The sequence below is a fragment of the Pimephales promelas genome, chromosome 1 (assembly GCF_988280905.1).
Source record: "Pimephales promelas chromosome 1, fPimPro1.hap1.1, whole genome shotgun sequence".
NCBI lineage: Eukaryota > Metazoa > Chordata > Actinopteri > Cypriniformes > Leuciscidae > Pimephales > Pimephales promelas.
The window spans coordinates 50,217,994-50,241,704 of record NC_142769.1 but is presented as its reverse complement, the minus strand read 5'-3'; the positions used below and the strand labels follow the sequence as shown (position 1 = coordinate 50,241,704).

The following is a 23,711-nucleotide window of genomic DNA, read 5'->3' as shown; positions in this document are numbered from 1 at the left end:
ACCGAAATTAACCCAAAGGCTAGTTTTCATTGGTAGTCCCTTTGCCAGATGTTATTAGGCTCTAAAGGGAAAAAAAGAGTTAAACATTACAGCAATACAACACAAAAAGACAATCTGACACAATTAAACAAAAAAATAGATTTTAGTTAAATATGGTCTATAATAAAATGAATAATAAGGTTAGTAATAATAATAATAATAATAGAGGAGCAGCGTTAATGATCACATTGTTGGTAATGAAGTAGCCATTTCTTAAGATTAAGCTTAAATGATGAGCACTCTCTAATTGTTTGAGGTACAGTATTCACTGATGTGAGGCTTTGTATGAGAAAACAGCTTGACCAAACAATGTTTTCCTATGTGGAATTATAGCTACAATCCGCTCTATAATTGCACCTCTTGTAATTCTGTTTTCAACAGATTTAGATTTAATAAAATCTGCCAAATGAGGGGGAGCCAAACCATGCATAATCATTTAAACTAAACAAACATTTTTAAATTTGATTAGATTTTCCCAGTTAAACAGGTTATACTTATTTCAAATGTGACAGTGATGAAAACTGAATTGTTAGTATAGTGATTCTTATGGTTTTAGGACTATCAAATGTGTATTTGACCAGCTTGTCAAAATATGTGACATGAGAATGAATCATAGAATGGAAATATATCTTTGCTGCCTGATTTGATAAACAATTTCTAATAAACCTAAAATGAACCAAGTTAAATGTAATCTTTTTGCAAACGTTTTTTTTTTTTTTTTTTTTTTTTTTTTTTTGTCATCAGTTAAATTTATTTTAAAGAGCATAAGCACACTTTAAGAGAACACTATACACACAAAAAATACTTTCTTTGGATACTTTCTGGTCACTTGATGAATTTACATGTGGCAACTCTGCTTGGACAATTTATTTTTATTTTTATTTTTGCAAACTGTTTTTACGTGAGTTTTAAAACCAAGATACACTGTAAAAAAATATTTTCAAGATTTGTTATCACAACATATTTTCTTTTGTCAAATCAACTTTATAATAATTTATTTAGTTGAGATAACTCATTATTTTGAGTTTCTGATGGTTAAATGAATCTACTTCATTGTATTAACTCACTTTTTCCAGTTCAATCAACTTAAAATTTTAAGGCAACCAGGTTACTTACTTTTTTAAGTTAAACCAACAAAAAAATTTTTACAGTGTAGTAATCACAACATTTTTTCTTTTGTCAAATCAACTTAAATAATTTATTTAGTTCAGATAACATATAATTTTGAGTTTCTGATGGTTAAATTAATCTCCTTCATTGTATTAACTCACTTTTTCCAGTTCAATGAACTTAAAATTTTAAGGTAACCAGGTTACTTACTTTTTTAAGTTAAACCATCAATATTTTTTTACAGTGTATGAGTCCAGATGTACCCCTGGATATTTAAATTCTGGAACAACTTGTACTCTTTCTCCTGAAATAAAAATGTCCTGTGTTTTTATCAGACCTATGTCCTTTAGAAAACAACATACAAACTGTTTTTGCCACATTTAACCTCATTTTAATTCTGATTAAGTCAGGATGTAACTTTTACCATAACATCTGTCAACTTTTTTGCAATCTCTTCTGCAATTTTACCATGTGTAAAAATGACTGTATTGTCAGCATACATAAAGATATTACATGTTCACACTCCTTGGGTAAATCATTCATATACATGCTAACGAGTATTGGGCCCAGTATGGACCCTTGTGGAACACCAGTTGATTAATAAATTAGATTTAAAATGATCAATTTTTACTAATTGAGAACGGGAAGAAAGGTAAGATTTGATTAAATTTACAAACTGTATAGAAAAGTTAAAATCATACAGTTTTTGCAAAAGATTATTATGGTTTATAGCATCAAACGCTTTCTGTAAATACAGCCCCCACCATTCCACCTTTATCCATTAATGCTTTTACCTTTTCTGTAAAGTAACATATTGCAGTTTCTGTTGAGTGATTTGCCCAAATTAAAACCAAATTGCATCTGAAGGAACTATTATTAAGATGATCAATAATTTGTTTGGCCACTAGTTTTTCAAAAACCTTTTATATTGTAGGACACTAATTACAAGGTAAGCGAGCGTCGCCTCCCTTAAATATAGGAGCCACAACCGCTGGTTTCCAAGAACTAGAAAATATCCCTTGATTTATTGAACTATTAATGATATGTGTTAGAGGGTTGACTATTGAGGACTAATTTCTTTTAGTAAGAGTGTATCCATACCATAGATATCCTTTGCCCTTGAGGACCTCAATGACATGACCACTCTTTCAACCTCTAACTTAGTTACTAAGACTACAGCTGTGTCACTTGCATTTAATTGTTTGTAGATTAGGTTGTTGTACAGTAAAACGTTGGGCTATTTTATCCACTGACTCAAAAAAATATTGATTAAGGGCCTGTGCCACGTCAATCGGGCTCTGTTAATCTTTAATTCAGTTGGACTTGTTTTAATATTCGCATCATTATTGAAAAACATTCTTCTTCATTGGTGGCGCTAAACCCGTTTTGAGGGACATGATCATGTGTGAGGTGCTAATATAAATACCTCTACCTAATGTGATATGTTTGAGACAGGTCAAAGGTCAACAGGGGTCATGAACTTTGCTCCTGAGGTGCCCTGGTCCTGGTCTTAGGTTATAGGCCTAAAATAACATGTGCTCAATGAGGGGGATGTTGAAGAACTGAATACTTTGACTTACTTACTTTTAGCATTTCTGAAATGTTGACTCAGGGCTGGTCAAAGTCGGTCAATATAAAGTCCAACAACATTTTTTATATATTTTTTTAGTGCATATCCTGTTTTAAAACACACACACACAAAAATTCTACATAGGAAAATCCTTTTTAAAACTTGATGGTAAAAAGACACCAACGACCATCCTATCCACACACACCTCTTCAATAGGCATGCTTTCATTCAAAGGCAAAGATAAAAGGTCATTGTCGTGATTAAAGTTCACGATATGTTTATCTAAATCATTGTGAATTAGACTGAATAAGCCAAATACACATCATGGACACACATAACAGTGTTAATGTTTCAATGACTTGTAGTCACATGCGTTTGTTTTGTTCGACCGTCCATAAATCTAATCTGGACAAAACCCAATTTCCCGTATATCAGGTGCTCGGTCTCTGTGACAGCTGTTTCTTTAGTTTAAGAGCCCGTGTTGGCCCACCCTGACCGCGGGCGTTGCGTCAGTGGGCGTCGCGTCAGGGGTGTGTTGCGTTCCTTTCATTTGCGTCAGACCGCGGGGAGGAGCGGCAGAAACGGAGGATCTATAAAACACCGGCGACGTGAGCAACACTTCAGGAATTATTAAAGAGTTTTTATTGACTGTCGCGACTCGCTAGACGTGCTCAGTTTGAATTATATCTCCGTTATTTGTTTTCTTGGTCGTTCGTCGCTTATAAGTGTCCTCCGTATCCGTCGCTAGAAACATCGAGTTTTCCGTTCCGTATTTCCGAAGGATCTGACCAGCGATTTCAAACATGTTTCCTGAGAGCAGCACTGGGTAAAATATATTTTTATTTATATTATATTTTTTTCAAGTCTAACTTTCTATATTCTTCATTTTGTCTTTTAAACGTGTAGCCATCCTATGTTTGAATAGGCTATTTCGTTGGTGAATGCGATATAATCGCGCCATGGCTTCATAATACAAGGGGTTGTTTAGTTAAAGCTGATCTATCATAATTTATCCATTCATTCTGTCATTATCAATGTGAGATTGTGTTTAACCGAATCGTCGCAGTGATGAGCACGTGCTGATGCGCGTTCGCGCTGCGTGTGTTGAACAACAGCTGCCAGAGAACAGTGCGCGCGCGTTTCGGTACCGTTATATAAGAGGACGTCTCGTGTTTAAAACGGGTTTTCTTTGAAAACTTCGAATTATTTATTATAATTTTTTTTATTATTATTATTGTCATTTTTTATTAAACTATTTTGATATCATTAGATGTTATTTTATTGAAATTATTTTGAAAATGTATGTTTTCTACAATAAAATGGTAAAGTACATTACCCACACATACAATCATATACAACAAAAACACAATAAAACGTGCTCTTTAGATACGTTTAATTATTCAGCTATTAAATTGGTCAAACATTAGACTACTAGTCGTAAAAATATGGCAGCCTATCATAAACATTGGAAAAGGGCACTGACATGTTTACTTAAAATAAAAAATTATATATATATATATATATATATATATATATATATATATATATATATCTTTTTGGACCTGGACTTTTGTCACATTGTTGATAATTAATTGGTTGTAATGTATATTTGCTTCAATTAAATAGAAAATCTAAACTGATTTTTTAAATGATAACTTTGTCACTGTTCTCCAAACCGCAAAGGCCATATTTAATCATAAAGCTACTCTGTCACAGAAAGTTTATTTCAGGAGTCAGGGCTCATATTACAGTAGCGATGTGTCCAAAAATGGCTCAAGTTTCAAATCTGCCAGGATATTTTTATTTGGTATCTGCAGGCTTCATCTTAGCCATTCAAATACAGTATTTGGCATAAAATAATGTAATATGGGGGAATTATTATATTCTGATGAATGTTAGAGTGTCATTTGATAATGTCTATTCCTTCTGTCTATTGTTTATTTCCCCTTGTGTGGAGGTTGTGGAACATTTCTTAAAAACAAACCATATAACATCTATCTAATCTACATATACTCGCATGATTTAATAAGTCTTCATTGATTAGTATGATGATACTGTCAGCTGCGACTCACTGCGACTCTCGTGCAACTTTAACATATTCTGTGACGTTTTAAATGAGTGTGTGTATCAGTTTGGCCATTGAGTTGCTCTGCTGTATCTGAAGTGAAGTGAGTCTGCTGATAAACCTTATTCCTGGAGTGAGTGACTTTAACATGGGATGCTGTGGAGATCATTAAAGGAAGCAGAAATTCCAGCAACACTTTGAAAGTGATAATTAATAGTGTTTCCAGGACGGGACGCCACCCCCATGTTGGGTTAACAAGTAACGTCTGTGGAAAAAGTGGTTAAGTCCATGTTAGTGCCTCAGGCCAGAATCGGATAGCTTACTTTTTAAAACTTTCCATCGCCGGATCTCAAGCTGAGAGCTGATGAGCTGGTTAAAGTCTCATAAATGTTTCTCTTTGCAGGTACAGCTATGAGGACTGCCAGGCCACGGCAGACTGGCTCCTGTCCCAGACGGCAGTGTGTCCTCTGGTGGGCATCGTGTGTGGCTCCGGGATGGGCGGACTGGCTGATGCGCTGAAAGACTCGGTGGCCTTCAACTATAAAGACATCCCCAACTTCCCCCAAAGCACAGGTGAGCGCTGCTGTGTGGTGTGAGGGATTACCTGGCAAGGTTTCCATTACTCCTTGTTTGTGTTGCTGAGTCTGTGCTTTGTGTGTGTTCGGCAGTGCACGGTCACGCGGGGCGACTGGTGTTCGGCACTCTGAAGGGAATACCATGTGTCTGCATGCAGGGGAGGTTTCATCTCTATGAGGGATATGCCATCCAAAAGGTACAAACACCCATTATACTCGCGTCCAAAATGCACACCAGTACTTCCGGAAAATAGTTTTTTTGTGATTGTTGGGGGCAAAAATACTTGATTATGTGGCCCGTTTTCTTTAAAAGTGAGATGGAATATGCAGAATATTTATGCTATTTTTTTGCGATGAAATTGCGGGAAGTTGAAAAAACTGCGTAAAGTGTGCTCCTGTTTTAAATAAATAAATAAAAATAAAGTGTGCTCCTGTTTTACAGCTTTTGATGATGTTCACGTCGCGTAATTATGTCACTTCGTAACGTTCCCATGGCAACAGGGGGAAACGGCTGCTCTTTTTTTTCTACATTTTTCTGCTGGGATATGTGGGACTTTTTTGCAGCGGAAATGCGAGGATTATGAAATCATGCAAATCGGCAATTTATGCAGCGAAAGTGCGGCGTATATGAAAAAATGCCCTTTAAACACGTAGGAATCGCATAATCACGTTTTTCTGGAGGGACTGGTATACCGTTAACAATATAGCTTTTTTTCTATGTATTTAAAGGTGGTTTTACACTAACTTTAAAACCGAAATCGGCAAGCTGTGCCGAGATGTCCATCTGATGCTTGTCAAAATCTCAAACTAGTATTGTTGTTCTGTTGCAGATTACGATGCCAATGCGGATCTTCAAACTCATGGGAGTGAAGACCGTGATTCTGACCAACGCTGCCGGCGGCCTGAATCAGGACTATAAAGTAGGCGACATCATGATCATCAAAGATCATCTTAACATGCCTGGGTTTGCTGGAAACAACCCACTGGCGGGACCCAACGACGAGAGGTATGTTTATATGTGTTGCAGTAAACATAGACTCACTCACATCTAACACTCTCACGACATGGAGCTGTTTAGACACGCAGAGATTTTACATGCACTCTGGTGCAAATTGATCATTACACAAGCCTTACAGTGATAGTTCAACCAAAAATGAAAATTACCCCATGATTTACTCACCCTGAAGCCATCCTTTTATATGACATTCTTCCGTCAGACGAATGCTATCTGAGGTATATTAAAACATGTCCTGGCTCTTCCAAGCTTTATAATAGCAGTGAATGGGCACCCTTTTTTAAGTCTATAAAAGTGCATCTATTCATGATAAATGTGCATCTATACATCATAAAAGTGCATCCATCCATGATAAAAGTGAATCGATCGATGATAAAAGTGCATCTATTCATGATAAAAGTGCATCTATAAGTGCATCTATCCATCATAAAAGTACATCCATCCATGATAAAAGTGAATCGATCGATGATAAAAGTGCATCTATTCATGATAAAAGTGCATCTATAAGTGCATCTATCCATCATAAAAGTACATCTATTCATGATAAAAGTGCATCTATTCATGATAAAAGTGCATCCATTCATGATAAAAGTGCATCTATCCATCATATAAGTGAATCTATCCATCATAAAAGTACATCTATCCATGATAAAAGTGCATCTATCCATGATAAAAGTGCATCCATTCATGATATAAGTGCATCTATCCATCATATAAGTGCATCTATCCATGATAAAAGTGCATCTATTCGTGAAAAAAGCGCATCTATCTATTATAAAGGTGCATCTATCCACGATAAACGTGCATCTATACATCATAAAAGTGCATCAATCCATGATAAAAGTGCATCTATAAGTGCATCTATCCATCATAAAAGTGAATCTATCCATCATAAAAGTACATCTATCCATGATAAAAGTGCATCTATCCATGATAAAAGTGCATCTATTCATGATAAAAGTGAATCTATTCATGAAAAAAGTGCATCTATTCATGAAAAAAGTGCATCTATTCATGAAAAAAGTGCATCTATCTATTATAAAAGTGCATCTATCCATGATAAACGTGAATCTATCAATGATAAAAGTGCATCTATTCATGATAAAAGTGCATCTATCCATCATAATACCATCATAAAAGTGCATCTATCGATGATAAAAGTGCATCTATTCATGATAAAAGTGGATCTATCCATGATTAAAGTGCATCTATCCATGATAAAAGTGCATCTATCCATGATAAAAGTACATCTATCCATGATAAAAGTGCATCAATTCATGATAAAAGTGCATCCATTCATGATAAAAGTGCATCTATCCATGATAAAAGTGCATCAATTCATGATTAAAGTGCATCAATTCATGATAAAAGTGCATCAATTCATGATTAAAGTGCATCTATCCATGATAAAAGTTCATCTATCCATCATAAAAGTGTAATTTTTCTTACAACTACGCATCGCTTCGCTTTATTTATTAACCCCCAGAGCCGTTTGGGACACTTTTATCATGGATAATGATGGATGCACTTGTATGGACTTGGTAAAAATGGTGCCCATAAAGCTTGGAAGAGCCAGGACATCTGTTTAATATAACTCAGATTGCATTCGTCTGAAGAAGAATGATACACCTAGGATGGCTTCAGGGCGTGTAAATCATTTGATAATTTTCACTTTTGGGTGAACTATCCCTTTAACTTACATTGCTTTTTTCAGGTTTGGTTTACGCTTCCCCTGCATGTCTGACGCGTATGATCGGGAGCTCCAGCAGCTGGCGCTGGACGTGGGCTCAGAGCTCGGCTTCGGGGATTTCCTGCGAGAGGGCGTTTACTGCGTTCTAGGAGGACCTTCGTTTGAGACGATCGCGGAGTGTCGCATGTTGAACAAGCTGGGAGCCGATGCCGTCGGTAAGAGCGTCGCGCCTCTCTTAAAGGGACAGTTCACATAAAAATGAAAATTTTGTCCATAATTACCATCATGTCGTTATATTCGAAACCCGAATGACAATCTTTTTGATGAAATATGAGAGATTTCTGTCCCAACTGACACTTTGATACTTCAAAAAGTTAATAGAGATCATAAAACTAATCCACATGAATTGAGTGGTTTAGTCCAAATTTCTGAAGAGACTCGATCGCTTTATATGATGAACAGATTGAATTTACGCTTTATTGAAAGAAGCTGTTTTGTAATGTGAACTGGTTTAATGAGCAGGCTGTGTGTGTTGTAGGCATGAGCACCGTTCACGAGGTGATCGTGGCCCGTCACTGTGGCATGCGTGTCTTCGCTCTGTCTCTGATCACCAATAAAGCGGTGATGGACTACGACAGCGAGGAAAAGGCCAATCACGAGGAAGTTCTGGAGACGGGCAAACTGCGAGCGGAGCAGCTGGAGAGACTCGTGTCCACCTTAGTCACCCGGCTGGAACACAACAACAATTACGCCTGAGACTGATCTCGGATCAGACCCAACGTCAGTCACAGACCAAATAACGCCGGATATATGGTTTCAGGAACCATACAGGTCAAATGCGATCAGCACACACTTATTTATAATGTTTATTGAATCTTGTTTTTAAACAAATTTACATTTTGTAAAGCCTTCGTTTGTTTTTGGTCTGCCTGATATTTTGCGCTTATGTATATACGACTGGTGAGCATGGGAGTGCTTGGGTTTTACACATAATTATGACATTCCTCTGAATGATAAACTAATGTTTCTTATTTCTAACTTAAAAGTTTACCATTAAATCTCTGTAACACTTTGATTGGTTTGTAGGTAGATGTACAGTAAAGGTCTATGTTGTGTATTTGTTTTTTACATTATTAGCTAAATTGGCTATTTATTTTTAGTGTCTCCCTCTCGTTTATGATGGTTTTGTGTATTGAACTTAATATTACACATTCATGTGGGAACTGTCTGTCAGAAATGTTTGAGTTGATGAGGGCATGGTGATGGTGAACAAATTGGAAGGAACAATAATATATTAATGAAACAATAATATATTAATGTTTTTGTGTCTTTTTAAACTTGAATAATGGAAATAATATGAGGTGGGAAGGAAATGGCTTTGTGAGTGAATGCAAAGTTTCTCGAAAGAATGCATTTCCCACCCATCTTATATTTTCTCATTACCGTGTTCCCTGGGGGTGTATATATGTATTTCACCTCAACATCAAAAATAAATTATATTTTGCATAAATAAAATGAAGTCTCATTATTTTGACTATGTTGAGACCGTTTCATTTTAAGTAGTACGTGTACTTTGTATGTGGCTTTATTTTGACCTGAAAATATTTGTTTTGTGTTCATCAGAGGGGTCCAATACCCAAGGACTTTTGTTGCACTTGAATCATGAATACACACAAAAATAATTTTATGGACTCGGAGTTTTTTAAACAAGTTTTGATTAAAAAAGTAACAAATTCTTGAAACCCTAAAATTATACTATATATATATATGAATATTTGTTTAAAAAAGTAACACATTTTTTAAACCCTAAATTTATACTTTACTATACTATATATATATATATTTTTTTTAATATCTTGATATTTTTTCTATTTTTTAATTCATTTTTTGGGGGGAGATTTTTTATTTTATTTATTTGATCAATAAATATAAATAGTAATTTAAGCACATTATTCATTCTTTCAACTTAAATTCAAAATAACTCACTATTTCACACATAACCCTTTTAATTCAACTCAAAATATCTTACAACGGGTGTCTTTGCCGACCTCTTGTGGAAAATAATAATATAACACGCTATACATAACTCTTGCCACTAGATGGCCTTACAGCTCCACATGGAGCAAATGAGCAGATCCTCTGGGTCCTAAAGTCAGTTTGTCTTCGGGATGCATTCAGATACACATGAATACATTATTAAATCCTTTTTTGGTAAAGATTTAGCTTTTTTGTATCTCCTCCTCGCTCATTCCTAGAAGTTTCGTAGATTCCCCCTAATGATCCTATCCAGAAACTAGAAATTGCAGTTCATCGATGAAAATTAGACGAGCTTTTTCGACTTAAGTAATTGTGCACACTTGGGTTTACTCAAGAAAGGCACACTGGTTAGCTCTCCGACACGCTCGAGTTAGCGCGACAAACCTTCGAGTGGAGGTTACGGTGGCTGCTCTGAGAGAAAGCCCTGCCGCAGGTCCGGCAGCGATGCGGCTTCTCTCCGGTGTGAACCCGTCGGTGTTTCCCCAGCGAACTGGCCTGAGTAAAGCTCTTATTGCAGACGTCACACGCGTAACCCTTCTGTCCCGTATGAGTGAGCTTGTGGGTCTTCAAAGAGCCCTTGAGAGTGAAAGTCTTCTCGCATACGTCGCAACTGAACGGTTTGTCTCCAGAATGCGTGAGTAGATGCGTCTTGAGGTGCGTTCCTCGCCGAAAGCCCTTCCCGCAGAGCTCGCAGCAGAAGGCTCTGACTCCCGTGTGGAGCTGCTTGTGGGATTTGAACGTGTTCGAGTGTACGAAGGTTTTCCCGCAGTCCTCGCACCTGAAGGGTCGCTCGCCCGTGTGCAGTCTTTCGTGTGCCTTGAGGTTCCCCTTCTGAGCGAAGCTCTTCCCGCAGTGTTTGCACGGGAACGGCTTTTCTCCAGTGTGAACCCGCTGGTGGTAATCCAGGTAAGATTTGGTGAGGAACCGGGAACCGCACTGCAGGCACACAAACCTCTTCTCGCCGCCGTGTGTTCGCTCGTGAGATCTGAGGATGCTCTTCAGCGTGAAGCTCTTGCCACATGTGGAACAGGTGAACGGCCTCTCGTCACCGTGACTCGTCATGTGATTCCTCAAGTGGTTTGGCAAGCGAAACGTCTTCTCGCAGAGCTCGCATTCGTGAGGTTTCTCCACCTTGTGGATCCTCCGGTGGATTTGGAGGAGGCGTCGGTGGGCGAAGCGCTCGCCACACTCTTGGCAAGCGTGAGGAGTTTCTCCACTGTGGAGCTTCTGCTGGTGTCTCCTCAAGTTACTGAGGAAGGTGAAGGTTTTCCCACAGGTTCTGCATGTGTGCTCATCTCCTGCATTCAGCTGCACTTCTTCAGTGGTGTCTGTGGTTACATCCGATCCTGTGCCGATAATGTCGGGTATGTTCAACTGGACCGATGTGTCTTTGGAGTTTAATTGGTTTGGTTCTTCTCGTTGATGGTCTAAAGATTCACTGGGCTTTACTGAATCTGCAACATGAACATTACATGTTTATTAGGGGTGTAACAATACATCACAATACAAAAATGCGACAATATGTATGTATTGTGGATGGTTCGACTCATATAAAAATTACTGTGTGAGAAAAAATTTTCGTTTTCAGAGTTTTAGTGTGAGTGCTATATTAAAGTATGTTGAATATAATGTTTAATAATGCAACGGGGGAATATTTGTGGTTCCAGATAATGCCAAATGTCTGATGTTACATATTATTTTAAATATATCTAGTCAGTGAAAAAGTGCGAGAATGTTCGTCTATCTATAATAATTCAGTATTTACAGCTTCATGAATCATGAATATTTGTATTCTGGTGTCACTACCCAGATAGCAAACTGACATTGAATCAACGTGGAAATATGACATTGAAACAACGTTGATCTGACATTGTTTTGCTCATCGAATTAACGTTGAACCAACGTCAGACGCGTCATTCTTTCAAAACTAACGGAAAATCAACTTGAAATCAACGCGTTGTTTCAACGTTACGAAAGCAAACCAATTTTCGATTTTCATTTAGCTTTGAAGAATGCCGCGTCTGACGTTGGTTCAACGTTAATTCGATGAGCAAAATCAACGTTGTTTCAATGTCATGAGAGACGTCGTTTCCACGTTGATTCAATGTCAGTTTGCTGTCTGGGTATTGTCCTGTGCTTTGGGTTTCAGCACCATGCCTAGTCATTGACACCCACAATGTAAAATAAAAGCTAGCAATTTAATTAAATTTAACACTTTTGTCTCGCAAAAAGATTTCAGTATAGTGATATGTATCAAATCATGACATAAGGGTATCTTTACATCCCTAATGTTTACAGATATGATATTGGATATTTAGGCCTCACATTAATATTACACCTCATGCATTAATGTCCATGACAAACATACCGTCAAGAGAAGGAGATTGACACTCTACTTGTTCCTCTTCATGGCCAAAGGCTTCTTCAAATGTAAACTCAGGCTTGCCCTAGATAAATACAAGACTATGTTAGTTTAATGTAAAGCCTTTTTTTTTAATTAATATTGCAAACAATTACAGCAGGATGTGGTTTACTTCAACAGTCTGAGGAAGATCTCCACCAAATGTGGTGCAATCCTGGATTCCTGAGGTGACGTCTTCATGGTTTCCTTCTACAACAATACATTTTTCTTGTTTAATCATTTAAAACATCATTTAATACATGATTTATTTATGATAAGAACCACCTTTGACATGTTCCTCATCTTTGGCATTTTTTATTCGTCCAGTTGATGCGTTATGAAGGATTGTGCAGATGTGTTCAGCTGTTGAGTTTATTATTTTCCTTATTGCATCTGTCAGATTTTTCTGAAGCAAACAACACATTTCAGTCACTATAACTGTGAAGGTAATGTTAAAAATTCAGCTTGACTAACTTTTTAACACATTAAATGTAACTAAGCATGTAATATCAATGATTAGGCTAAAGCTTCAAAATATATTAAGACAATATTTGAATTCAAAAGCCACAAAGTTGTTTTAATACGTGCAATAATATTTCAACTGAACACATTTCCTTAAAAGGTTTACCGTTATTTATTAGCAACAAAATGTTTCTGTAAGTACAAACACGACTGTGGCGGTTTAACAAAATGCTTATTATAAAAGAAAACAAAATAACAGATGCTAAGGAGACTTCATATTAATTATTTATAACTTTACAGCGATGAAAATAACTATATGGTAAGTTGCGTTTAGAATTAACGTTAACTGTTTACCACGGTTTTCACAATTTTTAGTGAAATGGTCAAACTTCATTTTCTTAACGATTTTTAATACTTTTTTTTAACAATGACACATTTGAACGGACTTACCAATTTAATATCAGTTTCTGTGTTTCCATTTTGACATTTTGACTGAAAAATATCAAGTTGACAAATTTCTGTCACTATAGATGAGACTAAACTGTCCATTATTGTGAGCAGTTGTTTCTGGATAGAGAGTTCACACGACATACTTATATCCCTTCGATATATCATTAAAATGTGTAATAAAAAAGGAGACTAATATAATTAATTCGTTTATTTTGCCAAAGTCCCTTCAGTTACTGTGTTGTGACGTGAACGCGGATTGAACGGTTGATCAGTTTCCGGTCTTGGTGCATTTCAAAATAAAAGTCACCCATTAAACCTCAAAAGACCATCGATAAATGGGCAGCAATGGCAAATGTTTTATTAATGCAACAAGTAAAAAACAAACATATTGAGGAAAAAATAATAATATATACAGAAGAATTGGGTTTACAGAAACCTCAGATCAGTCCCAATGCTTGTATGGCATTATGGATTATATTTCTTCAGCTGATTCATAAAGCCTGGGTTTGGCTGGATGGAAGGCCGGGCAGTTTTCACAGCGCTGAAGGCTTCATCAAACGACATCTTCTCCTGGGATATGAGGAACCCGATGATGACAGAAGCAGATCGAGACACTCCAGCATTACAGTGGACCAGCACCACTCCATCCTGAAGAACATGCAGAACAGAGCTTATAGACACACACACACACACACACACACACACATCTGTCTATCTTCCACACACACCTGCTGACTGGCTTCCTTTATGAACTGAAAACATTCAGGGAAGTGTGAGATGATGTCTGTCTCAGGGATATCCATCATGGTAACAGTCTTATATGTGAAGAGATCAGGAAACACGTTCTGAACCCCACACGCCACATTCAGCACATGAGTCACCTTAAACACAACAGATACATGTGTGTATATATTATTATATATATATACAATATACACAAAAACTTTTATGTAAGATTAATTAAATTAAAAAAATAAGCTGGCCTATAATTTTATGAAGTTTATAAAATTTAAAAAATTATATAAAATAACAGTAAAAACCTCGTTACCTTACCTTTAACTTTTTCAAAGTTTCTATATCATGAGCTGCATCCTGGGATGCTAAAAAATAAAAAGTAGACAGATTAATACATAAATGTGATAGTATTTTATATATATATATATCATAATCTGCCAACATTATTTTCAAGTTTGAATTCATTTTTCATTGTAAACTAGCTGTAGATTATAAAATTCTATTGTGTCACCTTAGATTAACCTCGTTCCACAGAAAGTAATATGTTAATGGCATGTTTATTTAGATACTGTTGTGTTGATACATTTAGTAGCCAATAATTACTATAGTACAATGGTATTACCATCACTTTACCCAAAAGTGGGAGTTGTGTCGGGCTTTCACAATAAATATTGCAAATAGACATAAAAGACATAACGCACAGAGCAGGAGGAAGGGTCTTATGATGCCCACTTGAAGGTCCAGGTTCAAGTCCTGCACGAACCCGCACGCCGCGTCACTCTCGCGCTCCGTGTCGCGCGTGACGTGGAAATCATCGCCGCGTCGCGTCTCGACGAGTTTCTCGCCAGTCACGGTAGTGACGCGCGTGCTCTGCTTCCTCAGACGCGCCGCGGAGAATCCCTCGATCTCCTGCGAGAGAGAGTTCATGGTCGCACTGCGGAACTAAAGAGAAACGCTGTAAACAAAGCAGGGAACTCTAAGCGTGGTGCACATTCATTTCAAAATAAAAGCCACATGCCATAATTTCCACAAAATACAACGTTCGTGTAATACATCATTACTAATAAATATGAAATATGGCCTGAAACCAGTGTAAACATTTTCGTTCAATTTAATACCTTAGTATTTTAAAATTAACCAAGTAAAAAAAAAATGTGTCTTTGTATAAATATATCAAATTCTATTTTATTTACTAATACATAATCTAATATCAAACTACCAGTTTCTGTAGTGACAAATCTTGTTATAGATCTCTAGTTGTCTATAAATTCTACATGAATGTTAAAGATATTTTTTTAGCTGCTGACTGTTTGATAATTTTTATAGTTAAAATTAATAGTTGCAGCGCCAGCCAAATTAATTGTATATTCAACATAATATAAAACTGCATGGATAATAATAATTATACATATATTAATAATATGCTGTTTAAAATAGTATAAGATTAAATAGGCTATATTATTTTGCAGGATGGGGCAATGCAGTGCCATCATTTCAACAGACATTAAAACACACGAGATATTAAGACCCACACCAGAAACATTTGACAAAAACTAATGAGTAAAAAAAACACTTTTGTCCTTTTTTTTTTTCAAAAGAAAGTTTATTGAAAAGAAACCCCACAAAAATGAATCGACAAAGGAAAAAAATATTTTGTAAAACCTGCTGATTGGCATTAAAAAAAAGAAGAGAATCCTCCACCTTTTCATCGTTGTATAGTAAAAAAAAAGGTTCAGTCTCGTGGTTCTGTATATCAGATTCGATCTGTTGGTTCTGTTGCTCCTGTTGTATTGAATAGAGGTTTTGAATTGCTCATATAAAACAGAACTTAAGTACTGTATAGAAAATAAAAATGCATGTCCCTTTGAGCTTGATAAAAGATCCTTTGGCTTGTCCCATAAAACAGCTGCATGAACTTCAGTCCAAACAAACACTTTCTGTAAGTAAAGCTGGGCTCAAATGCACATGTGCGTTTCTAATACAGCATTCCTTATGTGTACAACATTCAGATATGGCATTCACTGAAAAAAATATGCAGCTCAAGATCATAAAACTTGATTTAAAAACAGCTGAGAATGATTGAAATTGGCAATGATTGATTTGGCACGTAAAGTGTAAACGAAAAACGCATGCAGCTGGATCCAGAATGAGTAAAACATGCTGTGAATGGTGTGATAGAGCTTCTCTTGGCTTCAGGAACACTCACGATTGGCACTGTATTGTCCACGCTCTGATTAAAGTCGATGTAAACAGGGCTTCGTGACTTAAGGCTATCTGTCCATTAGAAGTGCGTTGAAGATGTGTGGAAATGAAGGCACTTCCTAGACGTCTCAGCGCAGACGAAGGGTGGAAATGTGTCCATTTCAGGCAAACATGGTCAGAGAGATCCACTGTGAGCGAGAAAGCGAGAGAGAGAGAGTGACATCGTGTTAGAGCAAACAGAGAAACGCAAATGCTTGTTTCCATCACATGTGTTGTTTCAGGCTTCATGTAAAGTGTGTGTGGCTGCTGATGTTGAGCACCAGGTAAAGCAGAAGTAGTGTGTGTGAGAAATGAAGTGAAACCTCGAAGAACGTGAGCGACACGACTCCGTCTGCGTCTGTGTCCATCGTTTTGAAGGTCTCTGGAAAACACAGACATCAGCTTTATGACAGAATCACTGTATTATTAGACAACGATTCGGTTTAGATATGTTCATCTAATGATTTGTAGTTATGAAAACAGCAGAAAACTCAATTACATGAATTTTCTGTATATTACTATTCTGTTTGATCAGAAATGCAGTAAAAACAGTAAAAATTATTAAATATTATTAAAATTTAAAATTACTGTTTCTATGTGAATATCTAGTAGAGTGTAATTTATTCCTGTGATCAAAGCTGTATTTTCAGCATCATTACTCCAGTCTTCAGAGTCACATGATCCTTCAGAAATCACTCTAATAGGATGATTTTCTGCTTAAGAAACACTTATAAGTATTATTAATGTTGAAAACAGTCATTCTGCTTCATATTTTTGTGAAAACATTTTTTTTTTCAGAATTCTGATGAAAAACAGCATTTATTTGAAATAGAATCTTTTGCAACATTATTATTGTCTTTATTGCAGGGTTATTCATTATTTACTAAAACTAAAATTATTCAGTTATTATTATTATATTATTGAAATTATTGACATTTTTGCCTGGGCAAAAAAAACCTGAAATAACTTTGAGTTTAAGCACTAGAATTAAAAACTGGAAATAAATAAAAACAACTTAAACCTAAATAGCAATATTTGAAAAAAAAAATATATTGAATTACAAATATTGAATTATTGAATGAAATTAATTACCATTACTAAAACACAATGAAAATAAAAAGCCAATTAAAAACATTAATAAAACTATAATAACTCAAATAAAAACTAACGCAGGTTTACTGTCACTTCTTTACAGTCATAAATTGAATGCATCCCCGCTGAATAAAAGTATAAAAATCTTCCTGACCTCAAACTCTTGAACCGTTGTGTATATATTATTTTCTCCATATAATCTTTGCGCATTATTGAATAACAAAACTGTAATATTTGGTCCCAGTCGGACTCACTGAACATGGTCTCCAGGCGCACTAAACAGGTGACGAAGTTGTCGAAGTCCACGGAGAGGTCTTGCTCCGTGTAGCGCAGGATGATCAGCTGGAATAAATGGTTGTTCAGCTTAAACCCTGGAGAAAGAGAGGAAGAGGTGAGCGAGGAGGACAGACACAGAGCAGAAGAAACAGGAAGTCAGTGTACCTGCCGCTTCCAGGGCTCTCCTCATCTCGTACGAGCTCATGGTGCCCGATTTATCCAGGTCGTGGTCTCGGAAGATTTGCTGTGAACAGGAATAACTGGAATATGAAGTCGGCAAGCACATTTATGTCCTTAATGTATGTGATTTTGCAACATTAACAGTGTTATTTTCCTGTTTATTAATAATCTGCAGCTGCTTTGAAATTATCTGTCTGGTTTATCCTGGCATGTGATTGGCTAAAGACAATGTCCCGTTCCAGCTTCTGAACACTGAATGGCTGCTGATGTGTAAATGTGTTGACCTTCACTGAGGACCATGAGTATAATATAACATCATCTCACCAGGTAGCGTTTAATCTTTTCCCACAACACATGAAACTCTGTGAGTCCGAGCTTCCCGCTGCCGTCCGCCTGAAGCATGTCAAGGACAACAAGAGCAAGACCAGTGGAAATACAGCAAGAACTGTGAAAGCAAGACTTGACATCGAGACTTGTCAAATATGACAACAGCAAATATGATTTATCCTCTTGTGCATTAACCCTCAGGTGCTCTTCGTTTCGGAGTCACACTTGTTATCTTCCCGGTCAAAAGTGACCGGACACCTAAAAATTAAATTTCCTCCATCCCAGTAAAACTAATGTAATTTATTTTTGTTCTATAATATTTATTCTTTGTAATTTAGTATTTTGAGACAATTTGATTGAATTTATTAATATTTATGCAATATTTATGGTCTATTTTTACCATGGAAAAATATATATATTTTTCTATATATATAATTTTTTCCCCAAAAAATTATTAATGCAGTATTTTAGTTTAATATAGAGTCTAGGCCTTCAGAAAAAAAAATTTTTTTGAAGAAAATTAGCACCATCTGGTTACAGTATAGAGAAAAAGCGTAGAATCATGGTGTAACCACTAGATGGCATGTACAGCTCTCTATGGAGAAGCGTGTGAATTCCCCAGATGTTTATGAACACATTTATTTATTTATTTTGTGGATTTGAATATATAATTGAAACAATCTCAAAAACGATTTTTTATTTAAAAAATGTAAAAAAAAAAAATATAATAATAATAATAATAAATAAAAATTTGTGAATTTTTGTGTTTTTGTCAATTTCCCATTCATTTCCTATGGGGTCATTTTTGACCAAAGACCACAAAGTGTGACTATTTTTTTAAGACCACTTAGCATGCTCAGATCATGACCTCAATTTTTTTGTGTGTTCACATACATAATGCCATAAAAGTCACCAAGTTTCGTAACATCGCGATGAAGCTATGATTTTTAAAAATTCAAAACATACTTTTTGTAATCAAAATGTATTGGTGTGTATGTGTATAAAAGTGTGTTTATACGTGTGTGTGTGTGGGTGGGTTTGTCTGTTTTGCACTCTAGATGTTGTAGAGTGTCACCCCTTTCCTGCGGTGTACTTCTTTTTAGAATTGTGGCTGATTTGTAGATTGCACGTACAATAATTCAGAGAATTTCTTTTTTTTTTTGTCAATTTCCCATTCATTTCCTATGCGTCGGTCCACGAGTGTGACTATTTTTTTACGACCACTAAGCATGCTCGGATCATGACCTCAATTTTTTTGTGTGTTCACATACATAATGCCATAAAAGTCACCAAGTTTCATAACATTCCGATGAAGCCGTGATTTTTAGAAATTCAAAACAGAAAATTTTTCGGTCAGAAATGACCGAAGAGCACCTGAGTCGAACTAAAGCTGTGGAAAGGATACATCCATGAGGTTGATCATGCTCCGACAGGACTCCTTCCCGAAGCCGTCTGTCTTTAAATCTTTATCTGTGGAATAAACACACAAACGCAGACGAGTGTTCAGTGCAATGTTAAAAGTTTGTTTGGGATGTTAAACTCCCAAACAAAACTCATTTTGTTTGGGAGTCTCCTACAATAGATCCGGCATCCAAGCTCAAAACACACTTGCATTTTCTCATAATACACGTTACAGAATCAGCTCTTTTCTCTCAGTGTCTGAAACGGTTCGATAAAGGATTCGGTCTCTCTAAACCCCGCCTTTCTGAGAGCCTTCCTCTGCTCTGATTGGTCGATTATCCTGTCTGTTGAGATTGGTCGATTACTTATAGCATGTGTCGGAAACAAAACGTGTCAATTTATCGAATCAATCTCGTCCTTTGGAAGTGCTTTAAAAAAACAACACAAACCCAAACTCTTCCAGTCTCAGCTACAGTGTTTGAGGGCGGGGCAAAGGAGACGTTACTCCCCGGCAGCCAATGAAAACCACAGGCTGGATTTATGCAAATTAGTAACAAATCTTCATAGAATCGAGCAGGAAGCGAGACTGGAATTACTGACGACTCGTTTCAGGAAGTTCAGAATCATACTTTGTTTAGGAGACAATTGCTTCATTTATTGTTCACTTTGACCTTTAAACTTTGGAGACCTTCTACATTCACATTCAGCTTTATTACACACTACATGAAAGGCAATATCCAAAAAAGGACATGAGCTCAGTTTCAGAAACTAGTGAGAGACGGCATACAGTATAATTAAATAAAAAATATAACAGAAGTATGACATTCGATACTTATAGAAATAAATAAAATATTCAATGCAAATGCAAATATCCAAGAGCGCAGCAAGATTGCGACGACTGACTACAGACGTACGTACATGTGACTCTGGATCACGACTCAATTTTGAATCAACTCCTGCTAGGAGAGTTGCACGATGTGTGAGTTTTAACTTGATTTATTATTAATTTTTTTATGTTGATTGAATAATAATAGCTGATGTTTGAACGTTAATCGTTAAATCTGTCATTTTGTTGTAGCGTTATCCGTTGTCTAGGCAACTATGTCACAAAATACAATAGTATTTATTTAGCTAGCGTTTAGCTAACCCGAGTGAAAACAGCACAGTGTGAAGCCATGTACATTAACGACAATTTGAGACAAATAAATGTAAATTTAATGTAAAAGTATGTAAATGGCGCTCTGTGGCGCAGCAGGGTTTTGAACGCGGACAGACGAGCGTGTACGCCAATAGAGAATAATGTGTTCGAATTATAAAGACAAGGCACTGCGCTTCTTCTCTGGTGTGCCACCACCTTTAAACGATTAGTTCACTTTTGAAAAAAACTTTTGCTGATAATTTACTCACCCCCATGTCATCCAAGATGTTAATGTCTTTCTTTCCTCAGTCGAAAAGAAATTTAGGTTTTTGATGAAAACATTCCAGGATTTTTCTCCATATAATGGACTTCAATGGGAACCAGACGGTCCAAAAGACGGTTAATAACAGTTTCAGATGCAGCTTCAAATGTCTTTAAACGACACCAGACGATGAATAAGGGTCTTATCATGCGAAACGATCAGTTATTTCAAAACTTATTCCAAAAATGTAACTTTTCTAAGGACAAATGCTAGCCTTGCTCTATTCTGTGAGGCGCGTCTGTAACGTCACGTAATAACGTTTAAAAGGTCACGGGCGACGTAGCCAGAACTACAGAGTCAGAGTGTTTACAAGTTGAACGCATAGGTTGAACGTGCAAACTAACTCAAACACCGTTTACAAAAAAAGCAATTAAAAGGTAAAACAACGATGTCGGACGATTTTGATTCTGTACTTCCGGCTACGTCGCCCATGACCTTTTGAACGTAATTACGTATTACGTGACGTTGCAAACGCGCCTCACAAAATATTACAAGGCTAGCATTTGTCCTTAGAAAAGTTACATTTTTAGAATAAGTTTTGAAATAACCGATCGTTTCGCATGATAAGACCCTTATTCATCGTCTGGTGTCGTTTAAAGACATTTGAAGCTGCATCTGAAACTGTTATTAACTGTCTTTTGGACCTTGTACCATCCGGTTCCCATTGAAGTCCATTATATGGAGAAAAATCCTGGAATGTTTTCATCAAAAACCTAAATTTCTTTTAGACTGAGGAAAGAAAGACATGAACATCTTGGATGACATGGGGGTGAGTAAATCATCAGCAAAAGTTTTTTCAAAAGTGAACTAATCCTTTAAATAAAGATCATGTCCCATTTTTGTGAGTGAACGCAACACAATCGCGAACATAATGCACAGCTTTAAAGCCGGTTTTCTCAACGTTTCGATTGTTTTGCACCCTCAGATTCCACATATTTAAATAGTTGTATATCAGCCAAATAGTGTCCTATCCTAACGATGGAAAGCCCATTTAAGGCCCTTGCACACTGAGTCAGAAATATTTGTGTGTTTTTTCGTAATCGTGATTCGGCGGCTTTGAATTGGCTTTTGAATATATAAACAATATTTATATTTAATATTTATATATAAACAATATGAATGTAAGCCAGAGGAGAACTGGCCCCCGACTGAGCCTGGGTTCTCCCAAGGTTTTTTCTCAATCCAATCTGATGGAGTTTTGGTTCCTTGCCACTGTCGCCTTGCTTTTGGCTTGCTCAGTTGGGGTTATTTATTTATTATTTAATATTAACAATATTATTGATCTGTGTTGTACTACTTTCATGTTATCACTGTGAAGCTGCTTTGATACAATCTGTATTGTGAAAAGCGCTATATAAATAAATGTGACTTGACTTGAATTGTCAAAACACCGTTCAAACGGCTCGCTACGGATGAGAAAAATGCAGAAAATCGAACCAATCCAATTTTTATTATGACGGACGAAAGTTTCAGAGGCAGTGACATAACGTGAGGTCGTATCTATTTTTTCAACGTGATAAAATTTCTTTACTCAGCTTTCGGATGATGTATAAATCTTAATTTCACAAAAATGACCCATGTGACTGGTTTTGTGGTGCAGGATCACATGTGCTATCGATTGATTAAGCGTTATTTAATTCCATGTAATCTTGGACAGCTACGGTTCGGAAATCAAAGCTAAAGTGTGTGTCGTGTGTGTGTGTATGATCTCACGTTTGGAGATGATTCGGTTCAGGATGGTCTGCAGCTCCGTCACACTGATTTCCATGTCCTGGAAAACACACTCACACATGATTTCTGGAGCAGTGCATCATAATATTGAACATCTGCACACAACAAGTGTGTGTGTGTGTGTGTGTGTGTGTGTGTGTGTGTGTGTGTGTGTCTCACCGGTCCAGCCAGCTGTCTAAAGAGACTCTTAAAGCCGGCATCAATCTGACTCTCCTGCAGATGTTGCTAGAGAAAGAGAGAGAACACTGCATCTGTAATGATTGACTGATTAAATATCACCGCATTGAATACTATTAAACTTAGTTCACACATTTATTTATTTATTTTTATTTATGAACATTATTAGAGGATCAGCCCCATGAGATGAAACATCTCTTTTTCATGTGCTAGCCTTTAGCCAACACTATATCAACAACGCAGTGTAATCTTACTTGTCTTATTGCTTAAATATAGATATAGCTGATCATCTCACCTCCTCGGGAATATCAGCCGTGACTTTATCATCCATTTCTCTGAGGGGCACAAAGACAAAACACAACATCAGCCCGTCAGTGATGTTTTCCTTCACTTGACAGCACTAATGAAAAATAAAGCTTCTTCTAGTGAGTCAATAAAACTACAGGATATCAGTTTATCGGTTTAAAATTTTGGTTTAATTTAGTACAATAATCTGCTACGTGTTTTCTCATTGACAATGCAAAGCGATTCAATTCAGAGAGACACAAATGGTCTATTAAAGACATGTTGGTAATCTTCAAAAAAGTTTAGTTAGAAAGCCGGAAAGACATATTCAGACACATTCCTTGCCTTTCAAGTCCACTAAAACAAAAACATGGATAATATATGATGTTAAA

At 36.5% G+C, this 23,711-nt stretch overlaps 4 protein-coding genes across 6 annotated transcripts in view; 1 reads left to right on the top strand and 3 right to left on the bottom strand.

Moving 5' to 3' along the window:
- Positions 1 to 3,294: 3,294 nt before the first annotated feature.
- pnp5a (purine nucleoside phosphorylase 5a) lies at positions 3,295 to 9,579 on the top strand. The gene is made up of 6 exons (XM_039659180.2): positions 3,295 to 3,545; positions 5,188 to 5,357; positions 5,453 to 5,556; positions 6,190 to 6,365; positions 8,089 to 8,279; positions 8,603 to 9,579. The coding sequence occupies exons 1-6, from the start codon at positions 3,523 to 3,525 to the stop codon at positions 8,818 to 8,820; spliced, it is 882 nt and encodes a 293-aa protein (XP_039515114.1). The 5' UTR covers positions 3,295 to 3,522; the 3' UTR covers positions 8,821 to 9,579.
- A 473-nt stretch (positions 9,580 to 10,052) lies between these two features.
- LOC120470310 (uncharacterized) lies at positions 10,053 to 13,683 on the bottom strand. The gene is made up of 5 exons (XM_039659840.2): positions 13,415 to 13,683; positions 12,788 to 12,908; positions 12,636 to 12,712; positions 12,470 to 12,548; positions 10,053 to 11,555 (listed from the first exon to the last, which is right to left on the bottom strand). The coding sequence occupies exons 1-5, from the start codon at positions 13,577 to 13,579 to the stop codon at positions 10,450 to 10,452; spliced, it is 1,548 nt and encodes a 515-aa protein (XP_039515774.2). The 5' UTR covers positions 13,580 to 13,683; the 3' UTR covers positions 10,053 to 10,449.
- Positions 13,684 to 13,748: 65 nt separating this feature from the next.
- On the bottom strand, positions 13,749 to 15,115 carry dusp19b (dual specificity phosphatase 19b). Its single transcript, XM_089131308.1, has 4 exons — positions 14,851 to 15,115; positions 14,468 to 14,514; positions 14,143 to 14,295; positions 13,749 to 14,062 (listed from the first exon to the last, which is right to left on the bottom strand). Exons 1-4 carry the CDS (start codon positions 15,074 to 15,076, stop codon positions 13,880 to 13,882), a joined length of 609 nt encoding a protein of 202 aa, XP_088987434.1. The 5' UTR covers positions 15,077 to 15,115; the 3' UTR covers positions 13,749 to 13,879.
- A 628-nt stretch (positions 15,116 to 15,743) lies between these two features.
- capn1 (calpain 1) overlaps positions 15,744 to 23,711 on the bottom strand; it is a 30,032-nt gene continuing 22,064 nt past the window's right edge. For all 3 annotated transcript variants that reach the window (XM_039659193.2, XM_089131301.1, XM_089131304.1), the window contains exons 14-22: positions 23,330 to 23,369; positions 23,017 to 23,082; positions 22,840 to 22,897; positions 19,671 to 19,735; positions 18,263 to 18,331; positions 17,924 to 18,002; positions 17,737 to 17,853; positions 16,714 to 16,772; positions 15,744 to 16,539 (exon numbers count right to left, since the gene is read on the bottom strand). In XM_039659193.2, the coding sequence (XP_039515127.2) occupies positions 16,513 to 16,539; positions 16,714 to 16,772; positions 17,737 to 17,853; positions 17,924 to 18,002; positions 18,263 to 18,331; positions 19,671 to 19,735; positions 22,840 to 22,897; positions 23,017 to 23,082; positions 23,330 to 23,369 (580 nt within the window). In that variant the 3' untranslated portion in view covers positions 15,744 to 16,512. The remainder of the gene's footprint in view (positions 16,540 to 16,713; positions 16,773 to 17,736; positions 17,854 to 17,923; positions 18,003 to 18,262; positions 18,332 to 19,670; positions 19,736 to 22,839; positions 22,898 to 23,016; positions 23,083 to 23,329; positions 23,370 to 23,711) is intronic.